General features: G+C 38.3%; 1 protein-coding gene and 1 long non-coding RNA gene across 3 annotated transcripts; one reads left to right on the forward strand and one right to left on the reverse strand.

Moving 5' to 3' along the window:
• Window positions 1–1,886: 1,886 nt before the first annotated feature.
• LOC137029046 (CCN family member 3-like) lies at window positions 1,887–13,220 on the forward strand. Its single transcript, XM_067398558.1, has 4 exons — window positions 1,887–2,324; window positions 2,410–2,742; window positions 11,398–11,439; window positions 12,812–13,220. Exons 1-4 carry the CDS (start codon window positions 2,277–2,279, stop codon window positions 13,085–13,087), a joined length of 699 nt encoding a protein of 232 aa, XP_067254659.1. The 5' UTR covers window positions 1,887–2,276; the 3' UTR covers window positions 13,088–13,220.
• Window positions 6,973–9,266, reverse strand: LOC137030462 (uncharacterized). 2 transcript variants are annotated; one of them, XR_010896414.1, is made up of 4 exons: window positions 8,857–9,266; window positions 8,057–8,140; window positions 7,729–7,964; window positions 6,973–7,622 (listed from the first exon to the last, which is right to left on the reverse strand). It is a non-coding gene; the product is annotated as an uncharacterized lncRNA (long non-coding RNA). The 2 variants fall into 2 exon arrangements; XR_010896412.1 differs by having other exon boundaries at window positions 6,973–7,964.
• Window positions 13,221–24,452: the final 11,232 nt, after the last annotated feature.

Raw genomic sequence — 24,452 nt, forward strand, 5'->3', positions numbered from 1 at the left:
CTCTTCCAACCAGATAGTGGTATTCTGTTTTTATTGTTATTTTTTATGCATTCCATTTTTATTCTTATGTATTTGTTTCCTTTTTATGTAAAGCACTTTGAATTACCATTGTGTTTGAAATGTGCTAAATAAAAGAAATTGCCTTGCCTTGCCTAATAGAATCTCTGACAGTAGGTGGCACTGGATTAGGAGAAATAAAGGCGTTTCCTTGGTAACCTCCTTGGTAAACTCTGTCCAACTGCGTTCAGCACTCGGTTAGTGAGGTCTGATCGTGCTCTGACAACTGAAGTGATGTCTCATGCTTATGCTTCAGTGCAGGGTTCGAAATGACTTAGGACTCTTGGGGGGTCCCCTAAAATGTAATTATTAAAGGTTCTGAAGTGGCGACTGATAGTGGATGTACTGGTGGTGATATTGCGCTGTTGAGGAATACGTAACCTCTTGAGGAGAATTCAAAATAAATGAGCTCTGCTCACACAAAGAAACTCAAGTTATCATGTTGCAATAAAAATTCAATGGGGTTTAGCTTGCTATTTACTACATATGATAAAGTTAAGCATCACATGACCGAAAGTGCTGACTTCCTGAATATCACCTCGATTGAAATTGACACTAATTTCATACAACAGTTCAATAAACAAGTAGTTAATATCAATCACTTACGTTTTAGATGCAATATGCCTGTTTTTTGTTCTACTGTTGCAGTGAAGATAGTTCCAAACAAAGCAGAACCAGCGCATCTCGCAGCTGCTTTCAGCCGTTTTGAATGATTCAGCGTTTTGAACGAATCGGTTGAGTAAAGATTCAATCGCCCATTCATAAACAACTGCTTCATTCTTGATTCAGAGTGAATCGTTTGAATAAATGACTCAGTGGCTCACTCATTAAGACGGTCATTGCCGCCATCTACTGGCGGTTTAATTTCATGTTTAAAAATATAAATTTCCCACCAGCTTATTTATTCAAAAATATTTAAAGAATCTCATAACATTATTGAACACAGTTGTGCTTTTTCAGTGTAAATTAGGCTATTTAATGTGGTAACAGCCCTATAGTGTCTTACTATTTTAATTTATCAAATGAATATGAGTAAAAAAATTTGTAAGAATATGAAATAAAAGATTTGAATAATAATAATTTTGTTTTTTTTTCTTTCCAGACAAGCTACTTTTTTACTCTGACAAGTAAATGACCAATTTAGTTGTCCAAAGGACAAGCACAAAACCAGGCTTAATGTCGAGCACTGTATTTTGTATTTATATTCTGTCCTTTAATGGTAGCATAGGCCTACAGATATGTTTTATTGTCATCAGATGTAGCTTTCACACTACCAGCATCTATAGATGGGTTTCATGTGACGTCACTGTATTCTATCGCCGCCATATTCGGGACCGGTCACAGCTGCGCGCCCTGTTAAAGTGACAGCAGCTACAACTACCAGAGGAAGGCCAACGAAACGCTCTCAGAAGATTCACAACAAGTTTATAATATATCTGGGATATGTGGTGCTGTTAGCCGTTTCAACAGTCGTCAGAACTACAAATTTATTTGATCTCAAAGTAGTTAGATCGGCAGAATTATTGGCTTCAGTCAGAAGGGACCACACCACTGGCAGCCAAACAGCAATGCACAACATTAATAACTGCTGGGACTGTCATTTATATAACATTATAACGAGAAAACTATTGTAAAATCCAAAAATAAATTCTTATGGGGGGTCCCTGATGACTTATGAAGGGTCCGGGACCCCCCCAGACCCCCCTCATTTCGAACCCTGCTTCAGTGAGTGCGAGACATCACTGCCGAGTTAAAAATCATCATTTGTGTTCTACTGAAGAAACAATGTCACCTACATCTTGGTTGCCTTGGTAAGCAGATAAACATCAAATTTTCATTTTAGGGTGAACTATCCCTTTAATACGTAAACATTCTTATTTAGCACATTTAGTGCTGTCAATTTGTCAATATTGTACATTTCAGTGTCTATGGAAATGTAAGCAGTTGTATGTATGGTAGAACCACACTTTATATAAAATAATACACACTAAAACTAAAAAGAGATGTCTTGATATGTCTGGGCTTTGACAATAGAATAACAGTAATGTTCATTGTACAATCAGCAGCCTGAGATTCTTAACACCAAAGAAGATATTGGTTGACTTTTTCTTCTGTTACATCCCCCCTTTACCCAATACCACGGCCTGTATAAATTCCTCCACGAAACAGAGAGCAGTGAGAACAAGTCAAAGTGGAAAATCACAATCCAAAGGAAAAAGATGTCAAACAGCATGCTGAAAAATACCTTTGCCATAATCTGTGCACAGGTATGCAACATTATGGTTAATGCTGCACTAGCGTAAAATGTTAGCACCTTTTTGCTCATGATATATATGTGACTGCTCTTCTCAGGTGGTTGTCTGCGCACTGGTGTGGGCGCAGTGCCCCTCTCGCTGCAGCTGTCCGGCTGAACATCTGCCGTGCGCTCCCGGTGTGAGCATTATTCTGCATGACTGCGCCTGTTGTGTGGTGTGCGCCAGGCAGCACGGTGAACTCTGCTCTCAAACCAGTCCCTGCGAAACGCGAAAGGGTCTCAGGTGCGTTTACGGCGGTGGTGCAGGTGCACACAAGAGGACTGGTGTATGTGTAGGTTCGTGTTTCTCTCTCATGCTGTCGTATTGGCTTATTACCTTTTTTACCAACACGCTTCTGGGATCTGAAAGAGCATTTGGAGCTGGAAGTGCTGTCTTGTGACATCAGCTAAAAGAACCAGAGCTTCGTCTTAGTAATGCAAAGGTTTTTTGTAATAGTTGTTGTTTTTGGCATAAAGTGACACTGACAGTTTTTGCTACACTGCAGGCTACTTAATGTTTCTTAAATTGTATTTTAATATTATGGTAGGATATGTTTTTTTTTTTTTTTATTTGTGCTGATTTTAATTAAAGCATTTATTATATATTTTTAGATGGTAACGAGAATCTTGGAGCAAAAAAATCCAAGGCTCTCTTATAATCAGCACAAATTGATCTTTGCAGATATGGAGGACCAGGAGTGCCACTTAAAAATAAAAAGAATCAATTAATTAATTTAATAATTAAAACATAAAAATGTATATAAATTAGTGGTGGACATAGATTATTTTTTTAATCTAGATTAATCTCACTGTAATCTTGGAATTAATTTAGATTAATCTAGATTAAAATGGCTCATTTGAATTCTGCTGAAGACATTCAGAATATGTGTGCTACCCAAATAATGACTAAAAGTAATCTGCCATTTTGTCCGACAAAGCAGTCAGGAGTTAGAAGATTAACCTCAGTGGAGTTAAATTTGAAAAATTGTGCATATTGACATCTTTCCACGTTTGAAACAACATTGATTCTCATGTTCATTCATGTTTATTTGATGCTATAAATAGACTAGTAGGAAGAGTTGATCGGTTTACAAGCCTCTTGAGCTGAGGCGCTACAGCAATCTGTCACAACCATGGTCACGACACATTAAAAGCAACAAAACGTTTTTTATTGTTTGAATTTCTTAAAAAACTACACAGTTTTAAAGCTGGGACTTTGTTTAATATCATAAGTTACCTGCTCTGTCTTGTCTGTCGACGTGTTGTCAGTGTCCTCTTTGCTCTGTGATGCATTTATCACTGTGTGTGGCGTGACAGCGCCACGGCTTGTCGGGCAAAGTAACAGTAGGGGGGTGTTGTTCATTGTTAAAGATACAAGTATGGTATTTTCCCTGATCTTGTATGTAATTGTAGATCCTGCAATAAAAATAAAGATATGAGCAATGGGTGCACTAACACCTCACAGCACCAGTAACTCAACCCTACCTAGAGCGGTTTTCCTTAGTGTTAGCAATGTCTGAAGCCAAAGAAGACATCAGCAGCAGCTCGAAGATCTCGCCTTTTATACTCAAAAAAATTTAAGTATAAACTACTTAAAATTAAGATTATGCCAGAATGAATTGCTCTGCTAGCACATCCCAACACTTACACACAATAGTATTGATAAATGCTGACCAAAACTTAATTATATTACTTTTCATTTGACTTCTTTAGAAAAAAAAAATGTAATGTTTTGTTATATGACAGCTGTGCATGAACACACACTAGACAAATACAGCTGATGTGAATACATCTCCATTTACAGTCAATTCATGCATTAAAGGCAGGGTAGGCAAAAAATTTTGTTCCAAATTTGTTTAAACTTTCTATATATATCCATGCATAATTAAAATGTAAGAACTCTGATAAAAAGAGTATAAAAATCGAGTGACTCTAGACCGTTTAATCTGTATTAAACACAGCTCATTATTTCCATCCGGGACGAAACATAGGATTGGCTGAGGCGACTGTCACTCTCTCGCAACCATGGCAACCACCCTTTTGACACACGACCTGCCCAGTTTTCACGCATGCATCAATCGGCATTTATCATATATGCATCATATAACAGTGGCAGGTCCCGAGGCAGGCGCGCGTAACCTTAGCAGGTCCCGAGGCAGGCGCGCATAACCGTGGCAGGTCCCGAGGCAGGCGCGCATAACCATGGCAGGTCCAGTGGCAGCTCCCCCTGCCACGCAAAGATTTTACTCCCTCTCAACTGAGGGAACTCAAGGGGCTGAAAAGTGACTCCTTGATGGCTTTATTTCTGCTGGACAGGTAAATCTTTCTTTTTGTATTTTGATCATACATATTTTTTTGTTTATTTTTTCATGAAGCATGTGTCATTAGCACACGTAGCTGCGTAATATAGCTAACATAACATTACTTAGCAAGCCATTGTAGAGACGATAAATAATCTATAGGCCTAGCTCAAGATGATAGCTATAGTGTTGAATTGTGCATAATTTAGCTTTAGATAACTAAATACATGTTTAACAGATAGTAGGCCTAACGTTACTCCGCATCTAGGAACTTTTCTTAGAACTATATTTACCCTCTGTCTAACTCTTTTACCATGTTCACCTGTAAGTTTACCTGCACGTTTTTTTTCGCCTTTGTTTTGTTTTTATATTCTCTACCTCTGTTGTAGCGTATGCACACGTATCAGGATAATCAAACTTTGGAGATTTCAGAACGCTTTTAACCTGATGAACTTTGTTTGTTAATCACTAACTCGGCTCCGGACGACTGTGACTTTCGGCAGGTTTGTGGACCTGAGAGAGTAAACAGAAAACGGGAACTTCCTCACTTTGGTGACTTCAAAAGGAGCACCCCCCCCCCCCCCCAGAGACTGACCAGATCCACATTCCAACACCCCACACACACAGGGACACACAAAAACACACACACAGACACACACAGAAACACACAATCATACATTTTGAACTGTATTTGTAAACTACCACTATGCTGAAATATATATTTCATATATTTTAGGGCCTATGCATGTTTCCTAGTGTTTAAATGAGTGTATTTGTGCTAGTGTGCATTTTAATAGTGGAATTCTGTCTGTAAACCATAATTTCTTGTCTATGCCTTTCTGATCTGTCGAGTTTGGTCTCTCTGTAAAGCTCCGGACACAAGCTATTCACTGAGATGTGTCACACAGCTGACAAATGCATTTTTCTATGTGTTTAATGATACTGTGAAGAACACACTCCATTTGGAGATCTGATCTGATAGTCATAAATCATTGGATTAAGTCGTGAGGCCAAACAAAGGGAAAACTTTCCCGCCAACTTTGCACCCATGTTATTGGCTACCCCACCTCAAGGAGGTGTGTCGGCTTATCTGTCATAAAAGCAAAGACGCACAATTTTCTTATGTGTTCTCTCCCGATTGTCTCACGAGCATCTCGTGCACGTTTTTCCCGGACCTCTCCGGTGACCACGCGCTGCCATCGCGCTCAGCTTCGGGACCGCCATCTTCCAGCGAAACTCACTCTCGTCCTCAGTTCAAACCTTCCCGCTGAACGGAGGAAGCCAACGAACTGCACCAGCGCTAACCTGAAATTCGACACACGCAACCAATGCAAGTATACTGCCGTTTCTCAATCTTAGATGATGAAACTGATTTCCGTGCTGGCTTAGGACTGGTTGTGAGTTTGCTACTTGCCTTCTCTCTTTCCTTCTCTACTTCCACTCTTGTACATAGGTGTGTATTTTCTTGTATATATATTTAGATGTATAACCTCTGTATTTGTAGTTTGCATATATTAAAACGTTATTCACGCTCGATTGTTCTGTTTGTTCTTTCAGCTGAAAACCAAGTCACTTTAACGTTTTTCGATCGCTTTCTGCTTTGATGTTAAAATAGCAAGTTATTTTCATGGCCAGATAATAACTCTGTTTATAATATTCGGTGAGGGACTTAGTTTGCTGGACAAACGAACAGTTTCTCTAAATAATTATTAAACCAGAACTAATCATATATGTAATTTATTATAATTCGTTGTAATTGATTCACAATATATGTTTAATTCCCCGTTGGGTCGATATATGAATCATAATTTATTCATAATCTTATGAATTATTATATTCATATTTCATCCATAAATTGGTTAATAACCGCTACATTTCGTTACACTGTTTACTGATGTCTTTATCTTGTATCTGTGTGTGTCGTACACACTTTGTTGTATGTGTGTGTTATTATTTTGTGTCTGCAATGCAGTTGTGAGTTGATATTTGAGTGTATGTTACTCTGTCTGTCTGTAGAACAACGTATATGTTATGAATCTTACACGAAATTCATCTTCATCACAGTGTAAATGATGGTAGTGGAAAAACGTGTATCATGCAACCTGTTTTTAGCTTTGCCTTATAGATAACTAGCTCGTTAGCTAATCAAAAACTATATATTTTTAACTTTACCAATATCAATATGCTAGCTTGATAGTGAGTACTAAAATACATCTTGTTTGTTTATCTTCATAATTATAAAGTTATTTTTATTACATGTGATTCTGACATGATGTCACTACATGCACTGTGCTCCCTCCTCTCCGCTCGTCTCAGGTAAATAATGCGTCTTCCAGCTCAGTGGTCGGAGTCGCGCGTTCATGCGTTTTGGGGGCGTGGCTTTGGAAGGAGCCCAGAAGGGAGGGGGTGGAGTGAATGGAAATAATGAGCTGTCTTTAAAACATTCGTGAGAGGTCTACAGACACTCGATTTTTATACTTTCTTTTTCAGAGTACTTACATTTTAATTATGTATTGATATATAAATAAAGTTTAAACAAATTTTGAAAAAAAGTTTTTTTTTATCCATTTTTTACCTACCCTGCCTTTAATTCATTGCTTAATAAAATATATAAATTGACTGATAATAGCATAATTAATAAATAAGTAAAGGATTAATAAAAGTAATAATGACAATAAATAAATGCATATACAAGTCAATAACACACGAAACAAAGCTTTATTCAAATGTATTGCTTTAACAATCAGGTATTTACAGTCCTGTTGTCATCTCAACACAGCTGTGCCAATTCTGCAGCTTTATTCTGATCAAGCAGCTGATGAACACCTTCATCAATCATGTTCCTCACTGCTGCTCTTCTCAATGGAGACATTGTTGATCCAGAGGAAGATGATGATGATGATGATGATGGGCCGCTGAACCCCACAACCTTGAAGCAAGAGTGGGAGAAGATGTGCGGGACAATCTGGCTGCTGCAAACATTCATGTGCTCTCCATCAGCAGATTAAAACATTTTACAATTAATTCATGTCAGCATTCTGTTTCTTGACATATTTCATTTCATATTTTTGCAATTACCTGCTAATTTTTGTCGTAGCTTCATTACATTTGTGGTGTGGTGGGCTAAACCACTGAGCTGGTCAGCAAAAGGTTTGCTGGTTCGATCTCTGCAGCATCTCCTCTAGTGTGTCCTTGATCAAGACACTTGGAAGGAGGAGTGATGGAGGGTCTCATCCATGCCACTGAACCATTCCCAGGATCTGCTGTGGCTCTCTATCCTCAGTGCTAACACCCGTCTGAGGACATTTCACATCCTACAATAATGCACAAACAAAATACAAAAGCAGTCATTTTAACAGCACAATGTCATTTGATTTCTGTATTAGAAATAACAAAATGATCTTACTTTATATTTTGTTTCAGGCTTTCCTCTTTATTTCTAACAAATCCCGCCGTCACCTTTTCTTGCAGGTCCTGCTCCACAAAAGCTCTGCAGTAAACATACAGACATCAAGAACCAGAAAAGTGCTGTAATAACTCTGTTTAAATTACAATAATTAAAATAAACTAGACTTTAGATTTAAATAGACTTTGTATTCATTTCTGTAGTATCCTCACTCAAAGCCTTTGATGGCATTATCCTCTACCTGATAAACACACGTGTGCTCATCTGTCCCCGTCATCTGTCACTGTAACATCAGACGAGATTCAAGTTTCCTCTGAGATTTATGTGCTCAAATCTACATTCACATGTTGATGATGTGTTAACTCACTAACATAAATGTTCCTTAATTTATTAACAGTACTAATGGACAAATAAAATAGATTAAACTTATGTTACTGTATATTTGTTTATTTACATTATTTTCATTCATGTAATGTAAGCAGTGTTGACAACAGTGAATAATAGCACACACACATCACTCATAGATCATAATCCATCACTTATAAGTCACTTAAAGAAGAGGTTACTGTCAGATGTTAAATAAACATTTAATAAGCATCTTTAAGAAGTATATGATTTAGAATACGTAATTCCACTTCGGAGAATTAAGCTATGTGTGTTTACTAGAGATCCCGTTATCAATACATAATAAATCGTGTTTTACAGTAAAATCACAACAATAGTGTCTAGCATCTCTTCACACATTCAGCAGTTTACTCTACAGTAGTTCAACAAATGTATTTTTGGTTTTCAATACTCACATTTGACAGCATCCGCGTCACTTTTCTCCTCCGTGTTTGATTATGACGTATCCTCTCCCGTGGCCTCCTGGGATAGAAAAGTATCCAGCGAGGAACACTTCAGAATCTGTGCGGAAGCAGTAGGCCATCCGAGAACTCCTCGACTACTCATTAATGATTACTGAGGTTTCTGACATACTTAATTGCTCGCCTACTGCTTTTCCCCTATTATATAGTAGGTAAGTAGGCGGTTTCGGACGCACTTTAACGGTGCGTTCCAAACGGGATATATCGCCCCCGAAGGGCACTTCGGAGTGAAAATAATCATGGCCGCCATATTGAAGGGTCGTTCCAAACCAAAGTGCTCAAAACTGGCCACTTTCAAGGGCCCTTCGGAATGAAGGATTTCGAAGGGAACAACTGATGGACACTTCGGGCCCCCATGATCCTTTGCAAAGGGAAGTTGTTTGACGTCACAGAATGGGTACAGGAGGTTAGGAGTTCGATTTTAACTATAAAGGTATGTATAATATTTTTCTGTACTACTGTAATATTTATACGAGTTAGATTTGGTACATTATTATGGTCAAAATGACATTGTACTTAAAAAAAAAAAAAAAAAACTTTACAGCTCATTTATCAGTCCATTCAAATGTTTCAAATACATAGATACAATATAGCCTACATGCGGTAAACCTAAAATAAATAAATAAATAACGTTAAACAAAAGGCGCAGCTTGCACAATTTATCATCCTTGATTGTCTCGTTAAGATGACGCCGAAGTGCGTTCCAAAAGAACAGTTTTTTTTTACCCCTACACCCTTCATCCCTTCGAAGCTCTCACTCCGGAGGGTAAACCCTCTGAAGAGATTAGGGCATAGGGATGAGCCCTTCCGAATGGAACGCAGGGCATGTAGGCGCACGTCCGAATCTCGCGAGAATTATTACGTCACCTAGGTAATTTTCGACTACTCTTTTTGCTTCGGACATACTTATTTGCTCGCCTACTGCTTTTCCCCTACTAAATAGTAGAGAAGTAGGCGGTTTCGGACGCAGCCACTGTCATTGGACAGTATGGTGACCGGGAGGGGACATGTTCAGTTCATTTAATTTTGTCGTGGCCAGAGCCATATAGAGAGAGAGTTGCGACAACTCCATAGACTCCAATGGAACGGTTTTTTACAGCAATGGTGGCTCGTGAAGCCTCTCAATAGTTCCCGGAAGTAGCAGCCGCGCCGTAGAGTTACAGCAGAACAGACCGTTTGTGATGCACTTTTAGAAGGTAAGCAGTTTAAATTATAATATTTTATAGTATCAGTACATCTGAATCAAATTAACTTGTGTATTAAAGCATGCTAGCTGATATTGCTCACTAAATAAATAGTTCCAGGGGATAGTAGATTAGATAATAGATTAAAACAATTTATTCATCGTTGTGTAATTAGAGAAAAGGGATTCTAAACGGGGTTAAATTTAACTTTGGGGCTTGTGGTTGGTGAAAGTGGTAAAATGAGAATATCCTTATTCCTTATTAAATGTACAACCCAGGTGAAAAAATACTATAGTAAATAGTATTGTGTTTTTGAACCATACTATAGTAAATTGTAGTATACTATATTATAGTATTTACAACACGTTGTTAATGCAATATAGTGAACTGATAAACTGTAATAAATACTGTAGTATACTTTAGTTTTTTACTACAGTATACTGTAGTATAATATACCCTAAAGTTGTAGAAAACTTAGTACAGTATTTGGTAATGTAATTTGTTTATATTACTATAGTTGTTTTATTATCACAGCAACTATAGAATTACCACAACAAATTAATTCAAGTACTTTACTATAGTATGGTTCAAAAACACTATGATATATTTACTATAAATTACTATAGTATTTTTTTCACCTGGGAATAAAGAAAAAAATCCTTATTTTAGAATTTATATTCGAGAATGTATTGTGATTCTGTTGACAGTCTATTATGTGTCAGCTCAGCTGATTTTTGGATTGATGGGGAGAGGGAAGTTTATAAGTGAGATTAAAAAAAAACTGCTTAAAAGCAGCAGCAAAAAAAAAAAAAAAATTATATATATATATATACACACACACTAGGCTAAATGGGAAACCATACTAAATACCAAAACTGTATCTACTACTGTATTTCATTTCTCCCATTTTGTTTCCTTTTATCTTGCTTTCAATACAAGCACAAAGGGGATTCAGATCCTGAAGACTCCATGCAATGATGCTGTCACCACCAGTCTCTGCTCCTTGGATTTTGCAAGCTTTTCCTTGCTCCTTATTTTTAATAAACCTTTAATAAACATAAAAGTTCCCAGTGTTAGTTTTTGTGAAAAAAGGCAGATACACCTGTATATGATTAACACACAACTTGGCGCACAATCTTTAGCTCTATTTAGATTGCTCCTGCTGACTAGAACATAACTTTCTCCTTTCCGTGTCAGTGGGGAAACCATGCATTCATATTGCTTTCTCTGAGTGACTGGATCATCCTCATGCAGCACTGCAAACCATAGCGGAGACTACAAGAACATGTAGGAAAGGACAGACGAAATACTCGACATGCAGTTTATTATAAATGTATAAATCCATTGCACTAAATCAGTGCAAAAGTCAATGTGTATAATCATGTTTTATTTTAGAGTTGAATATATTTTGTATGAATGTATATAGTAATAAGTGAATGGGGTGCATAAGAACTGTTAACATTAAGATTAATTAAATTTCACTTAATTAAATTTGACATTTCACTTATTTGCAATGGTTTTTTTAAGACAATCACCTGTCACCTGCATGTCTCCTGTCCCTCTAAAACCATAGTGAACATGACATGATTGCCCTTAACTAACATACAAGTTTAAAAACATTAAAATAATTCAAAACAACTGCAACGCGATCTTTAAACAAGGTAATGTTAGCCAGAAATATGTTAACAAGGCGGGCAACGTTGGTTGAAAACACTAATCCTCAAATAGTAGCAGGTTTTTATCTTTTAAAAACAGCATTGCTGTAACTACATACACATACTACATTCACATGTCGGTGTATTATATAAGTATTGTAAACTGATGCATTTATTGACTATAAATTACCAAAAATCACGGTTTTGTCTCTCAAACCCTATAATTTTGAATTGCCGCCGAAGCACTTCCTGGAACTATCTGAAAGCTACACGAATCACGTGACGATCAAGCGTTTTTAACTTCCGTTGTCGCAACTCTGTCTCTCTATGGCTCTGAGGCGGACGTGTCGGATTCTGCAGTCGAGCGCAGTTGCTCTCCACCGACTGCGCTGACCAAAAGCACGATGGGAAACGACTTGATGACGACACAGCTTAAAGCTTATTGGTTTAAACAACCGTGATGTATTGATCTCTTTTAACCCTCTGGCCTTCTTAGGTCAGTTCTGACCGAAAGATTTTATATTTTGAATTGTTAAAAATCGTAGCTTTGTCGGAATGAGATGACACTTGGTGACTTTTGTAGCATTACCAATATGAACACACAAAAAAATCAAGGACATGATTCGGACATGTTAAGGCATCATAAAAAAAATAGTCTTTTTTTTTTAGTAGTCTGAAAAAATAGTCTGATTTTATGCGTATAAATTATGTGTGAATATTCCAAAAGTCTCTGACAGTGCGATCTCTCTGTGGGTTATGTGATTGTTATCATATTTATAAAAATATATAAAAACATGTCTTAATCAAATATCATAACTTGATCTTCCGGTCAATTGTCCTGACATGACCAAAATAAATAAATACATTTATTTTATATATGAAAATAATAATAAAAAAAAATAATAGTTGTAAACATAGGCTTTACTTCCCTTTTATGCAAAATGTCTTGTTTTTGATTTGATTGTATTATGACCTGGTCATGTTATTGTCAGAATCCATTTTTTTGTCTAAAGTGAAAACTATAATGTGATGTTGTTATTTTCTCTTTAGAGGGAAGACAGGTGTCTAAGAACAAGGAGAAACACTGAAACCTACTTCATCTTCAAGAATTGCACAAGCGTCCAATCCTACAAGCCCCGGTTTTGTGGGCTGTGCAGAGATGGCTGGTGCTGCACCCCTCACAGCACTAAGACAGTTCAGGTGGAGTTCCAGTGTCCTGAGGGCAAGATCATCATTCTTCAACAGTTAAGAAACATTCCACCAATGTCACATGAATTATTTTCTTGGAAGGTTTGTGTAAAGGTGACCTCTCCCAGGCCCTTGTGACCTGAAGAATGCAGTGTGTTTTGTATGATATGTCAGTCACACAACTGAGTGGAATTCTTTCTTTCTTTCTTACTTTACATCAAAGGTCTTCTTCAAGAGTTACATTCCAATAAGGTTCTGATTTAATGAAATATTTTTGAAAACAAGAATTGTCTTTATTTTATTTTTTATTTTTTTGTATTATTTTGTGTAGTTTATAGACTAATTTAATTAAATTATTTACATAAATTGTGCACATTATTTCAAAGGTTTCAAATATAATTTCCATTTTTACATCTTATATATTTCCTAATAAAGCATTTTTTTAAATAAATCTTGATGATTTTTCATTCCAATGAAAAGACATTAACTGAACTGACCAAAAAATGAAAAACATGCATGCAGATGAAAATTTGAAAATTTAAAACAAACAAAATACTAAATCATTTATTTTAATTTATTTTATTTTCATTTTTAATCATTTTTTTATTATTTTAATTTAAACAAAAGAGACATAGACAATCATACAGCAGTGAGTCAGAATCAGAACAAAACATATTATTCATATTGAGTCATTACTATGGCCTACAATGATTCCATGATTAACTTACTATAATTAATTTGTGAAGTATTAATACTTATGTGTTCAATAAAAAATATCTGAACATGAGCCAATATATCTGAATGACAACACTTTACATAAAGATATTTTTATTCAATGTCTTAATTGTAAATTTAATTCATTAACAGATAAAAAAAAAAAAAAAAAAAAAATCTGTCAACAATTCTCTTGTACTCTGCAAAAGCAAAAGAACAGTTAGATACAGTATTATTGCCATCACACATATTGTATAAGAACGAAAACAAAAACGGAAACAAATGAATACAGGAACATTAAAAAAAAAATCAAGTTTAATTGTTCTTAACAGAAATTCTTTTTTGAAATTACCATTAATGATTACGGTTAATGGTGTTATTTTATCATTCTGTTTAAAGAGGGGGAGGATTTCTCTCTGCCTCACACTCTCTTTCTCTGAATTACATGGAGGTGAAGCTTGGCAGATATGATAAGGACAGGGTCAGAAGGCTAAATTGTGAGCTTAGGGAAGTTTAAGGAAGCATTGATAGAATCCAAAGGGATTAAAAATCATTTTTGACTAGAAGGGGAGTTTGTGGATAAAGAGGGACAGAAAAGGGAGCTGACAGAAGAGAAGAAAAATGAACTTTTGAAAAAAATGACAAAAATTACAAATTTGGATCAGGTTGAACAAGAATGGCCTAAAATAAATTGTCAATATCAGATCAAGAAATACATGACTCTTGATAATCTGAAATGGCATTTGGACAGCTTTTGTTTCCCCAGAAAAAACATTTTGGAGACTCTGCTGACAGAGGCAATATTAAAAATAGATCCAGTGTGTGTCCCATACTTGAAAAAGAACTTGGGATATCGATGGCCACAACATCTGGGAGGAGCAACCATATTGAGTAACATCTACTTCAAAGTGACCTCATGTGCAAGGTCAACAGAGTGGGAAAGTGACACACTCTTTGCAGTTTGAGAAAGAGAAGAGATCAACCAGGTTGTGTCAGTGGTTCTGAAAAATAACTTAGAACACATATACCACATGCGGCCAGAGATACCAAAGGGCAAAAGGGAAGCAGAAGAACTAAGAATGATTGTAATATAAATGTCAGACCCTCAAACAAACAAGAAGAGGTGGAGGAGAGGGAGTAGTGGGAAGAGAATTCTAAAAGCCAAAGAAAGAGCAGATTTAATTGAAATTTTCGAACCATAAGACACTATTAATTGCCCCAAAAAAATAAACTGCACATTTCAGTAACTGTGGTAGGAGGATTTGATACAAAATTAACCCCATGTCTTACTTATTCATATTGGGCAGGAGGAGTCACTGCAACTGGTCGGAGGGTTGAGGAAAACAAACTCTGGAGTTTTGAATTGATCTGCTTGGGGGAGGACATAATTTGGAAACGCAACAACTACAATTGGCTGGAACTGGAAGGTGTGACGACGAAGTCATTGACTGAGGTACAAATAAGAGCAATTATTATGAAAAGAAAGACCATCAAATTGCTATTCTAAGTCCTCAACCCAGTAAAAATCCTGAGGAAGCCAGGGGTCGAATACTTTTAGTGGTCCTCGTCTGGCCAATCCGGTGAAGAATTAAAAGATTTGAAAGAATTAAAAAAAAAAATAAATAAATAAATAATAATATTGACTGGGGTTAAAGAGGTTTAAGATTTGGCTTATGGCAATGGCTTCAGCGTCAACAGAAAAAGACACACCTGTAGAGTGCATAATATCAGAATACCCCATATGTAGAGACACAATTAGAGAGTTATCTAAAAAACGGGAAAAAAGGACCAAAAAAAATAAATACAAAGTGGCCTGCAGAGGGAACATTTGACCATTTAACCATGTGTAGAGAGATGGAAGCATTAATAAAAAATTACAAGGCTAATGATAAGACAAAGAATAGAGAAGAGAAGAGAGAACGGGAACATGAAGTGTTAAGACTATTCAAGGAATGGGGAATAAAGATATTAAAGGAAAGACAAATGAGGGAGGGAAAAAAATGGAAAAAATGTTTCAAAAGCAGAAAGGCCTCCTCCATATGCATCACACTATGACTCTGCTAATCAGTTACCAATGGTTAATGCAACACTTCATGTGAGAGGGAATGTGGAGTTTGAAAATCAAAAACTTGAAGAAGAAGAAGGTGAAGGAGAGAGAGCAGTGGGATTTCATTGTGAAGAGGCTGAGGAGCACACATTTGACAAACCACTGAGAGTAAAAGGAGAAACGCCAGCAATGCAAAGGCAAGCAGAACCTGCAAGAAGTAAAGAAGGTAAGAAGAAATCCGCAGATCCAACCATGACGGATCCATACTACTATGCAAAACAAGCAATGAGAGAACTTGAGGAAAGAGGGAAAGGTGAAGAGGCTGCAGGTGAGCAACCACTGCAAGATCAAGACATAGCTGATAGATGGCTGTCGTTTCATCAAGACATGAAGATAACAGAAGAGCTACTTGCTAAAGAGGCTCAAGCTATGAGAGAAATTATGGAAAAGGAAGAATGGAAGAGTTGTCAAAGATCAAGAGCACGCTCAAGCAGCCCTGATGGAGAGTACAAAAAAGTTTCAGGAACACTCCTCCTTGAAGGGGTTCCCCAAAGGGAACAGCATTGGAGGAGGGGTGACAATTTAAGAGAAATACCTACAAGCGCCATATTCATGCAAAGAGCAGAAGAAGAGATGCAAGATAAAGACAAAAGACAGTGCGCCCCATACTGATCAGGGGACACCCTGGACAGTATGTGCCATGGGTGGGACAGGATCTGGAGGGACTTGTAGCCCGCCTCCCCGACATACATGAGGGGGCTGGAAAGTGGATCAGACTGCTGGAAGAAGAGACAATGGGAAAGATACTAGCCATCGGAGATGTTAAGGCCTTGTTGGCAAGGTGTGTGGGAGGAGCCAAAACAAATGAGATTTTTGAGGCTGCAGGACTTCAACCTGCAATTGGCAGGACAGATAAAGAAGAACACTAAGAAGAAGCTACACAACACAGATGGATCCAAAGCAGAAAACCCAACCACCTACATTCAAAGACAACTGAGAAGATGGAAAAAGGAATTGAAACGAGACCCAGAAAAAGACCTGGTCATAACAACACTGTTCAGAACTGCCATAGTAGAGGCCATGCCCCCAGCTGTGAAAACAAGACTGGAAGATGTAGTGGGGCTGAACTCCAAGTCACCAAAAGAGCTTTGTGATCATGTGGCTCACGCAGTGGAACAGCATAGGAAGAATGAACAAAAGCTAAAAAAAACAAGAAAGAGAGCTTCACAGAAGACTAACTCAACTGCAATTAGAGGAGCAAACTACCAAGAAAAAGAAGGTTCAAGGAGTATTGAAGGAGAATGAGGATCAGTCTGTGGTAATGGCTACTGTAAATGCACCTGGCCTGACTACCCAGACTCCAATGACACCTATTCAATCGATGACACCAACGCAAAACACAACAATACCAGCACATGTACACCAGAACATGACTCCAGCAAGTGCACAGCAACATGGTGCACCAATTGTGATCTATCTGCCCGAGCAGCTGAGTAATAGAAAAATGAACGATTCACAGCAAAGAGGGACAGGAAGAGGAAGACTGAACAGCAATCAACAAAGAAGCTATGGCTCCGCAGGGAACTGCTGGGGATGCAACCAACCTGGACATAGGAAGATAGACTGTCCTATCAACCCATGGCCACAGAACATACCACCAACAGGCCAAGGACAACAGTCATGGCAGCAAAACCCACAGAATCACACGCCAGGACCTGTCAACCAATGGCGTGGCCCACACCAGGGCTACAAGGGATGCCCAGAGAATCCTACGGGGAGGAATTAGCTACCAATGATATCTTCTGATGCTAATCAAGAACCTATGCTGCAGGTTAAGATAGAGGACAAGATAACACCAATGCTACTTGATACTGGAGGGACTTTTTCCTGTTTGAGCCCAAATTATGCCTCTCACCTCCCTAAGTCTGGAAAATATGTCAAGACAGTAGGATTCTTGGGACAAACGCAGGTAATTCCAATGACGGCACCAGTCAACATAAAAATCAAAGACACTGAAATAAGAATCCCAGTTTTAGTATCAGAACAAGCACCAGTCAATCTTTAGGAAGATATTCAATATGCAAGCTAAAACTGCAAATACGGTGTTCTCCTGAGGGAATATATATAGACAATGAAGGGATCCGACAAATGACTGTAATAGGAGGGCATGACACACAAGAACCAAAAGCAAACATATATTGAGAAATTTAGAACAGGAAGTAGGGGAAAAAAATAATAAATGGGGAAGATATATAAGGGAATAGCTTAGGAACCCAAAAATACCAGAAACTGAATTTCATTGTACAATGATATATGATCCTAGCCTGACTTCGTCATACTCATATTCTAGGCAGAATGTGAGTCTGATACTGCTCCATTGTCTTAACCGAACCAGAAAAAAAAAAAAAAAAACTCTGCACTCAATTGGATAGACCTACAACCAATCAGAGCAACGCAGTAAGTGACGTATGTTGAACTTGTACTTAAACTTTTGCCAAATCCCGTTGGAAGGACGGCAAACACATCTTTCCCATCGACAAATGCCTTGATTGCGGTTCTTTGTTCGTCTTTTAAGATTAATGTGCTTTCGATTTATTTTATTACAGACGTGATAGCGGAATCTAAACATCTTACTTCTCCAGCTGCAGTCATTGTTGGTGAAAACCAATTCAACCCAAGCGCTCTTTGATGACGTGGGTAACCGCAGATAGCCTGTCCATCATCGATTAAAATCCGCCCTGGCAATTTGATTGGCGCGGCCTTCTGGGAGCCGAGCATAATTACTCCACAATGGATCGAGTCCAGACCGAACGTCCCGTCCAAAAAATGTTGTGGGCGGGGTTCGGGCTGGCACCCAGGCTAATATGATCCAATTAGGGATCCTAAATTGGAAGAGAAATGGCTAGAAGAGATAGTGAACCAAGAAATACCCCTCACTTCAGAACATTTAATAATAGGGCCTATGGGAGCAGGATTACAAATCTAAGAATGCAGCTTCATTAAAAATTGGTTTGAAGTAGACAAATCAACCCCACGTGTTACTATATATATGAATGAAGGGTGTCGACCAGAAGATTTGGGACCAATGATGTTACATGCGAAAGGGAGAAATGGAAAATCCTTTTATTTCCCAAACATCAGATATGATGTATCTCAAAATTCTGTGTCCTACTAAAATGGTAGGCATTCCAAAAATAATAGTTGAAACCACTGAAGAGAAAAAGAAATTAAATTCTAAATCGGATGACTTAATGATAGAAATGGAACAAAAATTACCACAAGAATTGTGGTCTAAACATGACACAGATGTGGGTTTGGTGAAATCTGCAAATCCAGTTAGGATCAGGATTAAACCAGGAGTTAATTTACCTAGAAAACAGTAGTACCCACTGAAACCAGAAGCCATAGAGGGCATTAGAAAAACAATTGAGGGGCTAATTAAAGCAGGAGTGTTCGCTGAAACAATTAGCCATTGTAACACACCCATTCTATCAATTGAAAAGGCCAACAAAACAAAATGGAGGCTAGTACATGACTTAAGAGCAGTGAATGTAGTAGTGGAAGATTGTCCCGCTGAAGTTCCAAATCCCCATACACTATTGACAAATGTTCTGCCTGCTGCTAATTATTTCACAATTCTTGATCTTTGTAATGCATTTTTCAGCATTCCATTAGTGGAAGAAAGCAGACACCTTTTTTCCTTCACCTACCAAGGTAAACAGTATACATACACCAGAATGCCCCAAGGATTTAAACACTCCCCACATGTGTTTAATCAGGTGTTAAAGGTTGATTTAGAAGATCTAAGACTGGATAGCACATTGATACAATATGTGGATGACTTGCTGATTTGTTCAGCAACACTAGAACAATGTCATCAGGATTCCATTAAGGTGCTCAACAAATTAGCAGAAGGTGGCCATAAGTGTTCAAAACAAAAAATGCAATATTGTTTGCCACAAGTAGAATACTTACGGTGAATTATTGCACATAAAACAAAGGCAATATCCCCAAGCCAATTGGAAGGCATTAGCAAAGCGCCACAACCACAAACAGTGGGACAAATGATGACATTTTTGGGTATGACAGGGTTTAGTGTTGATTGGATAGAGTATTATGCTGTCAAGACAGCTCCATTATGAACTTTGATGAAACAAGTAGGTCATCAGAATCTGAGAGCACAGTTAACTTGGGATATTGAGGCACTGATAGCTTTTTAAACTGCGCCTGCTCTTGCGACACCAGATTATGATAAGATATTCCATCTATATGCCGCTGATAGAAAAGATGGATATGCCTCAGCTGTCCTAATGCAAGAAACATGTAGTGGCAGAAAAAAGCAACCAATTGCCTATTATTGCACCAAATTGGATAATGTGGCACAAGACTACCCGCCATGCTATCAACAAGGGCTGGCAGCTGTATATTTTGCATATGATAAGGCCTCCACTGTGACAATGGGCTACCCAGTCATTATTTATACTCATCACAAGGTTGCTGAACTATTGGAGAGAGGGAGATTTGTCCTAACACAGGCTAGATGTTTAACATACTCTACCTTACTAACCTACCCTGACATTATCATAAAATGATGCACAACAACAAACCCAGCAAATTTTATCCCTTTGGAAGGGGAGGGAACCCCACACGAATGTGTGACAGACTCTTTGGCATTTACTCGCCTGAGACCCGATCTAGAGTCAACAATTATTGATGTAGTGTAGAGTACTTTGTAGATGGATCATGTTTCAGAGATCATTTGGGAAATCATGCTGGATTTGCTGTTGTTAAAAGAGAAGATGATGACTTTGTTCCAGTTGTGTTGCAGCATTGTGAACAACCATGCTCAGCACAACTGGTGGAACTGAGGGCTTTAACTGAGGCATGTTTGTTGGCAAGGAATCAAGTAGCTAATATCTATACTGACTCGTCATATGCCCAAGAGATGCAAATGGTGTTTGGCACTCTCATGAAGGATACATGATAGCCCCAAACCCCTTGTTAACCATTTTGATAACAGATGTGCATGGGTTTGACCATTGCGCAAGGGGGGAGATCTTGAAGAAGATAAAAAGACAGGGATTTTGGTCTCCATATTTACAACAAAGAATTGATTAATTTTTGAGTGAATGTGAAATTTGTGCCCAAAACAATATTAAAAGAGGAATATCAACACCATTAGGCTAGATACCACTTCCAGAAGGTTCTTTTAAACATTTGGTGTTAGACTATGCCGACATAATAAAATCTGTAAGGGGAAAAAGATACATGTGTTACAGATCCCTTGTTCCCCTGGACTCCATATCTCAAGATCCTCCTGTTCTCCACACCTGCACCCACTTCCTCGTCATCTCCCCATCTTCACGGATCACCTGCACCTGGACTCTCATTAGCACACCCTTTATAATGCACTCACTCCCTGCACTCCTTGTCTGTCCTGAATGTTAATCTTAGATGTGTGTACGTATTATTTCTCCTACGTGTATATTAAAGACTCGTGATTGTGGATATCCGTGTACTGCCTCATCCATACGCTAGCACACGTAACAACATGTTGGTGGTGATAGATTGATTCAGTAGGTGGGTGGAAGCAAACCTTCAGCAGATCAAGGAGCTCAAACAGTAATCAAATTTCTGACCAGAGAAGTTATTCCAAGATTTGGCATACCATCTCAGATTAGCTCTGACAATGGCTCAGCATTCACCCAAAATGCAGTGAAAACAGTAATGCAGAAACTAAGAATAAAACAGTGACTCAGTTGCGTCTATAGACCAGAATCCCAGGGTATTATTGAAAGGGTTAATTCGACTCTTAAAGCCAAGATTAACAAAATTTGTGCTGACACTAAACTAAAATGGGTAGAGGCGTTGCCTCTGGTGTTAATGAATTATCGAATGCAAACTAATAGGATCACCAATCTGACTCCACATGAGATAACAGGGAGACTTATGCCTGCTCCTCATTCAAGAGGTCCATATGAAGGACAACCCTAAGAGCAGCTCCAAAATGAACTCAGAGTTTACATGAGACAATTAACTGCTATACATGAAGACATTTATACACAGGAGCAGAACAGGGGACCTAAAGAGGAAGAGGAAGTACCCTGTCCAGTAGTTCCAGGAGACCAGGTAAATCTGAGAGTCTTTAGGAGACGGTGGAATGAACCAAGACGAGAAGGACCTTACACTGTAGTGAGAGCAACTCCAACAGCAGTACAGGTAGAAGGTAGCACAACATGGTATATTTGAATCACTGCACAAGAGTTCCAAGGCTGAGACCAAGGGGAGGAATAGAACAGTGTGACCAAGACGAACATGGGATGAAGGCGGAACATGCTAGAGAAAATAATACTTTTGATGAACCTCATTCTAGGGCAGCTGAACGCACTGAGTCCGGAGATGAAATGCAGATACAGGATGGTCTCCCACCGCCAATGGACACAGAACAGGAAGGTGAGAGAGATCTTGACATTGATCTTAGTGTTGGTACACATGCTGCAATGCCTCCCTCAGACTCAAGGACTCCAGCAGACCTCTCACCTGAGCGGGGACCAATAGACATCAGCAGGAAGAGTTTGACAACATCGACTTCCAAGACATCGACTTACCAGACATCAACTTCCAAGACATCGACTTACCAGACATCGACTTCTCAGACTTCGACTTCGCAGGGCTTGACTTGCCAGATATTGGCTGCGTCCGAAAACCTAGGTAGCTGTCTTGCTGCCTCGCTATCTTATAAGAGAATGACTTGTACGGCAGCATTTGTGCATGACGGTACCTGACGAAATTGATTTCGGACAGACTTCTGAGGCAGCGTAACAGTTTAATGATCTACAGCAATATAGCATGAGCTTTGATGAGAACTAAACAAATATTTAATTACTACAGTAGTAATTTCTCGATAGAAATTATATCAAAATTGAAATATGTTGATCAAAATCTTACATTTATACACAAACTGAGCAGCAAACGCAACTTTCGGACGCCATCTTTATTTTTCTAGCTCAACTGTCACAGAATGGAAAGCACAGGATTGTGGGATATCAAAGGCAGCTAAGGATACATCTATGCTTCCTTCAAAAATCGATCTGAGGAAGGTATCTCATGAGAGAGGAAGTTAAGCTAACATTGGATTCGGACGTGCCTTGATGCCTTACTACCCTGAAATGTGTCCTCGGAAGGCAGCATTTCCCAGTTTTCAGACGCAGCCATTGACTGGGGTCAACCATCTTAAAAAGTGACCAACTTAACACAAGGTACCAATGCAGACAAACACATTAAGAAGAGATCGGTGGACCTAAATATAACCTATTATGAAGAAACAGGGTATGACATTGATTCAGAATTGGAAAAGGAAAGACTATTAGATGCTGCTCATCACAATTATTGGTACAGATGGGCAGAATACACGGCTAAGCAATCACGAAAGAACGCTTGTATATTTTGTGCACCATCTTCACTGCAAAAACTGACAATAGTACTGAATCAATATGATTTTAGAGACTGTGCTAGATTTTACTCGCAGTACTGCCACATGCCTGCACGAAGAGTTCCTTATTGTCCAGCTAAATGCCTAACAATGCTGGGAAATCTGTATTATCAAAAATTCTATTACCAGGTGGGGTGGGGGTACGAATGTAAGAAGTTGGATGTAAAAATAGACCCACAAAAAAGAGAGACCCCAAAGAACTAAGGGCTATCAGAATATGGGACAATTTGAAGGCAAGTGTGCCTTAACAATCCATATATGTATAGGTCTAGTAGTATAATATATGCGTCAGCAACAGTGAGTCAAGTCAAGTCACCTTTATTTATATAGCGCTTTTTACAATGCAGATTGTATCAGCTTAACATTGATAACTGGTACATAATTTTTGCTGCACAGCAACTCTTCAAGAATAGTGTCAATGCAGGCAGATCAAAGCACTGTTGAATAAATGTCAAGAATACTGTTGAATATCAAATGTCAAGTCAAATGTCAAGTGTCCCCAACTAAGCAAGCTAAAGGCGACAGCAGCAAGGAACCCAAACTCCAACAGGTGACATCAGGTGGCAAACAAATGGCAAATAGGTGTTAAAATGGAGAAAAAAAACTTGGGAGAAACCAGGCTTAGTCAGGGGGCCAGTTCTCCTCTGGCGAACAGTGCAATGATATTGTTACGAATCAGGTTGCTATCATAAATCTGATAGGATCGCAACATTCAAAATATTTATTTCAGTTCCATCGAGTTGAGGATCGTATTCATCACGCCAGTATGGACGGTTTGTTGAGGAACTGTGCTACTGGCTGTCGTGTCGATAAGGCCTTCACAGTGGATGATTTAGTCGACTCGATCTCTGCTGATACTTCAGTCACCTTTATTTATATAGCGCTTTTTACAATGCAGATTGTGTCAAAGCAGCTTTACATAGATAATTGGTATATAATTTTTCCTTTTAAAGAATAGTGTCAGTGCAGGCAGATCAAAAGCACTGTTGAATAAATGTCAAGGATACTGTTGAATATCAAATTTCAAGTCAAATTAAATTAAATTATCATGATAATGATATCTGTTTCTCTCGATTGATTTTAAATAATCGACACGATATTGGCCCGCTCTATGAAAATAAACATAATTTGGAAATATTGGAAGTAATATTAGGAATTTCGCTGTTTTATCTTTTGAAGTTCCTAAAGGTTTTACCAGTTTTCATAATGAGCGCAGCACATAACAATCACAGCGCACCCAATCACCGATC

Source organism: Chanodichthys erythropterus, chromosome 2, assembly GCF_024489055.1.
Source record: "Chanodichthys erythropterus isolate Z2021 chromosome 2, ASM2448905v1, whole genome shotgun sequence".
Taxonomy (NCBI): domain Eukaryota; kingdom Metazoa; phylum Chordata; class Actinopteri; order Cypriniformes; family Xenocyprididae; genus Chanodichthys; species Chanodichthys erythropterus.

What these genes read in the sequence shown, in the direction of transcription:
- LOC137029046 (XM_067398558.1), top strand. Translation starts at nt 2,277, where the DNA reads ATGTCAAACAGCATGCTGAAAAATACCTTTGCCATAATCTGTGCACAG. An exon ending in TTGCCATAATCTGTGCACAG is followed by an intron (nt 2,325 to 2,409) that starts GTATGCAACATT and finishes TGCTCTTCTCAG; the next exon opens with GTGGTTGTCTGCGCACTGGT. An exon ending in ACATGCAGTTTATTATAAAT is followed by an intron (nt 11,440 to 12,811) that starts GTATAAATCCAT and finishes TTTTCTCTTTAG; the next exon opens with AGGGAAGACAGGTGTCTAAG.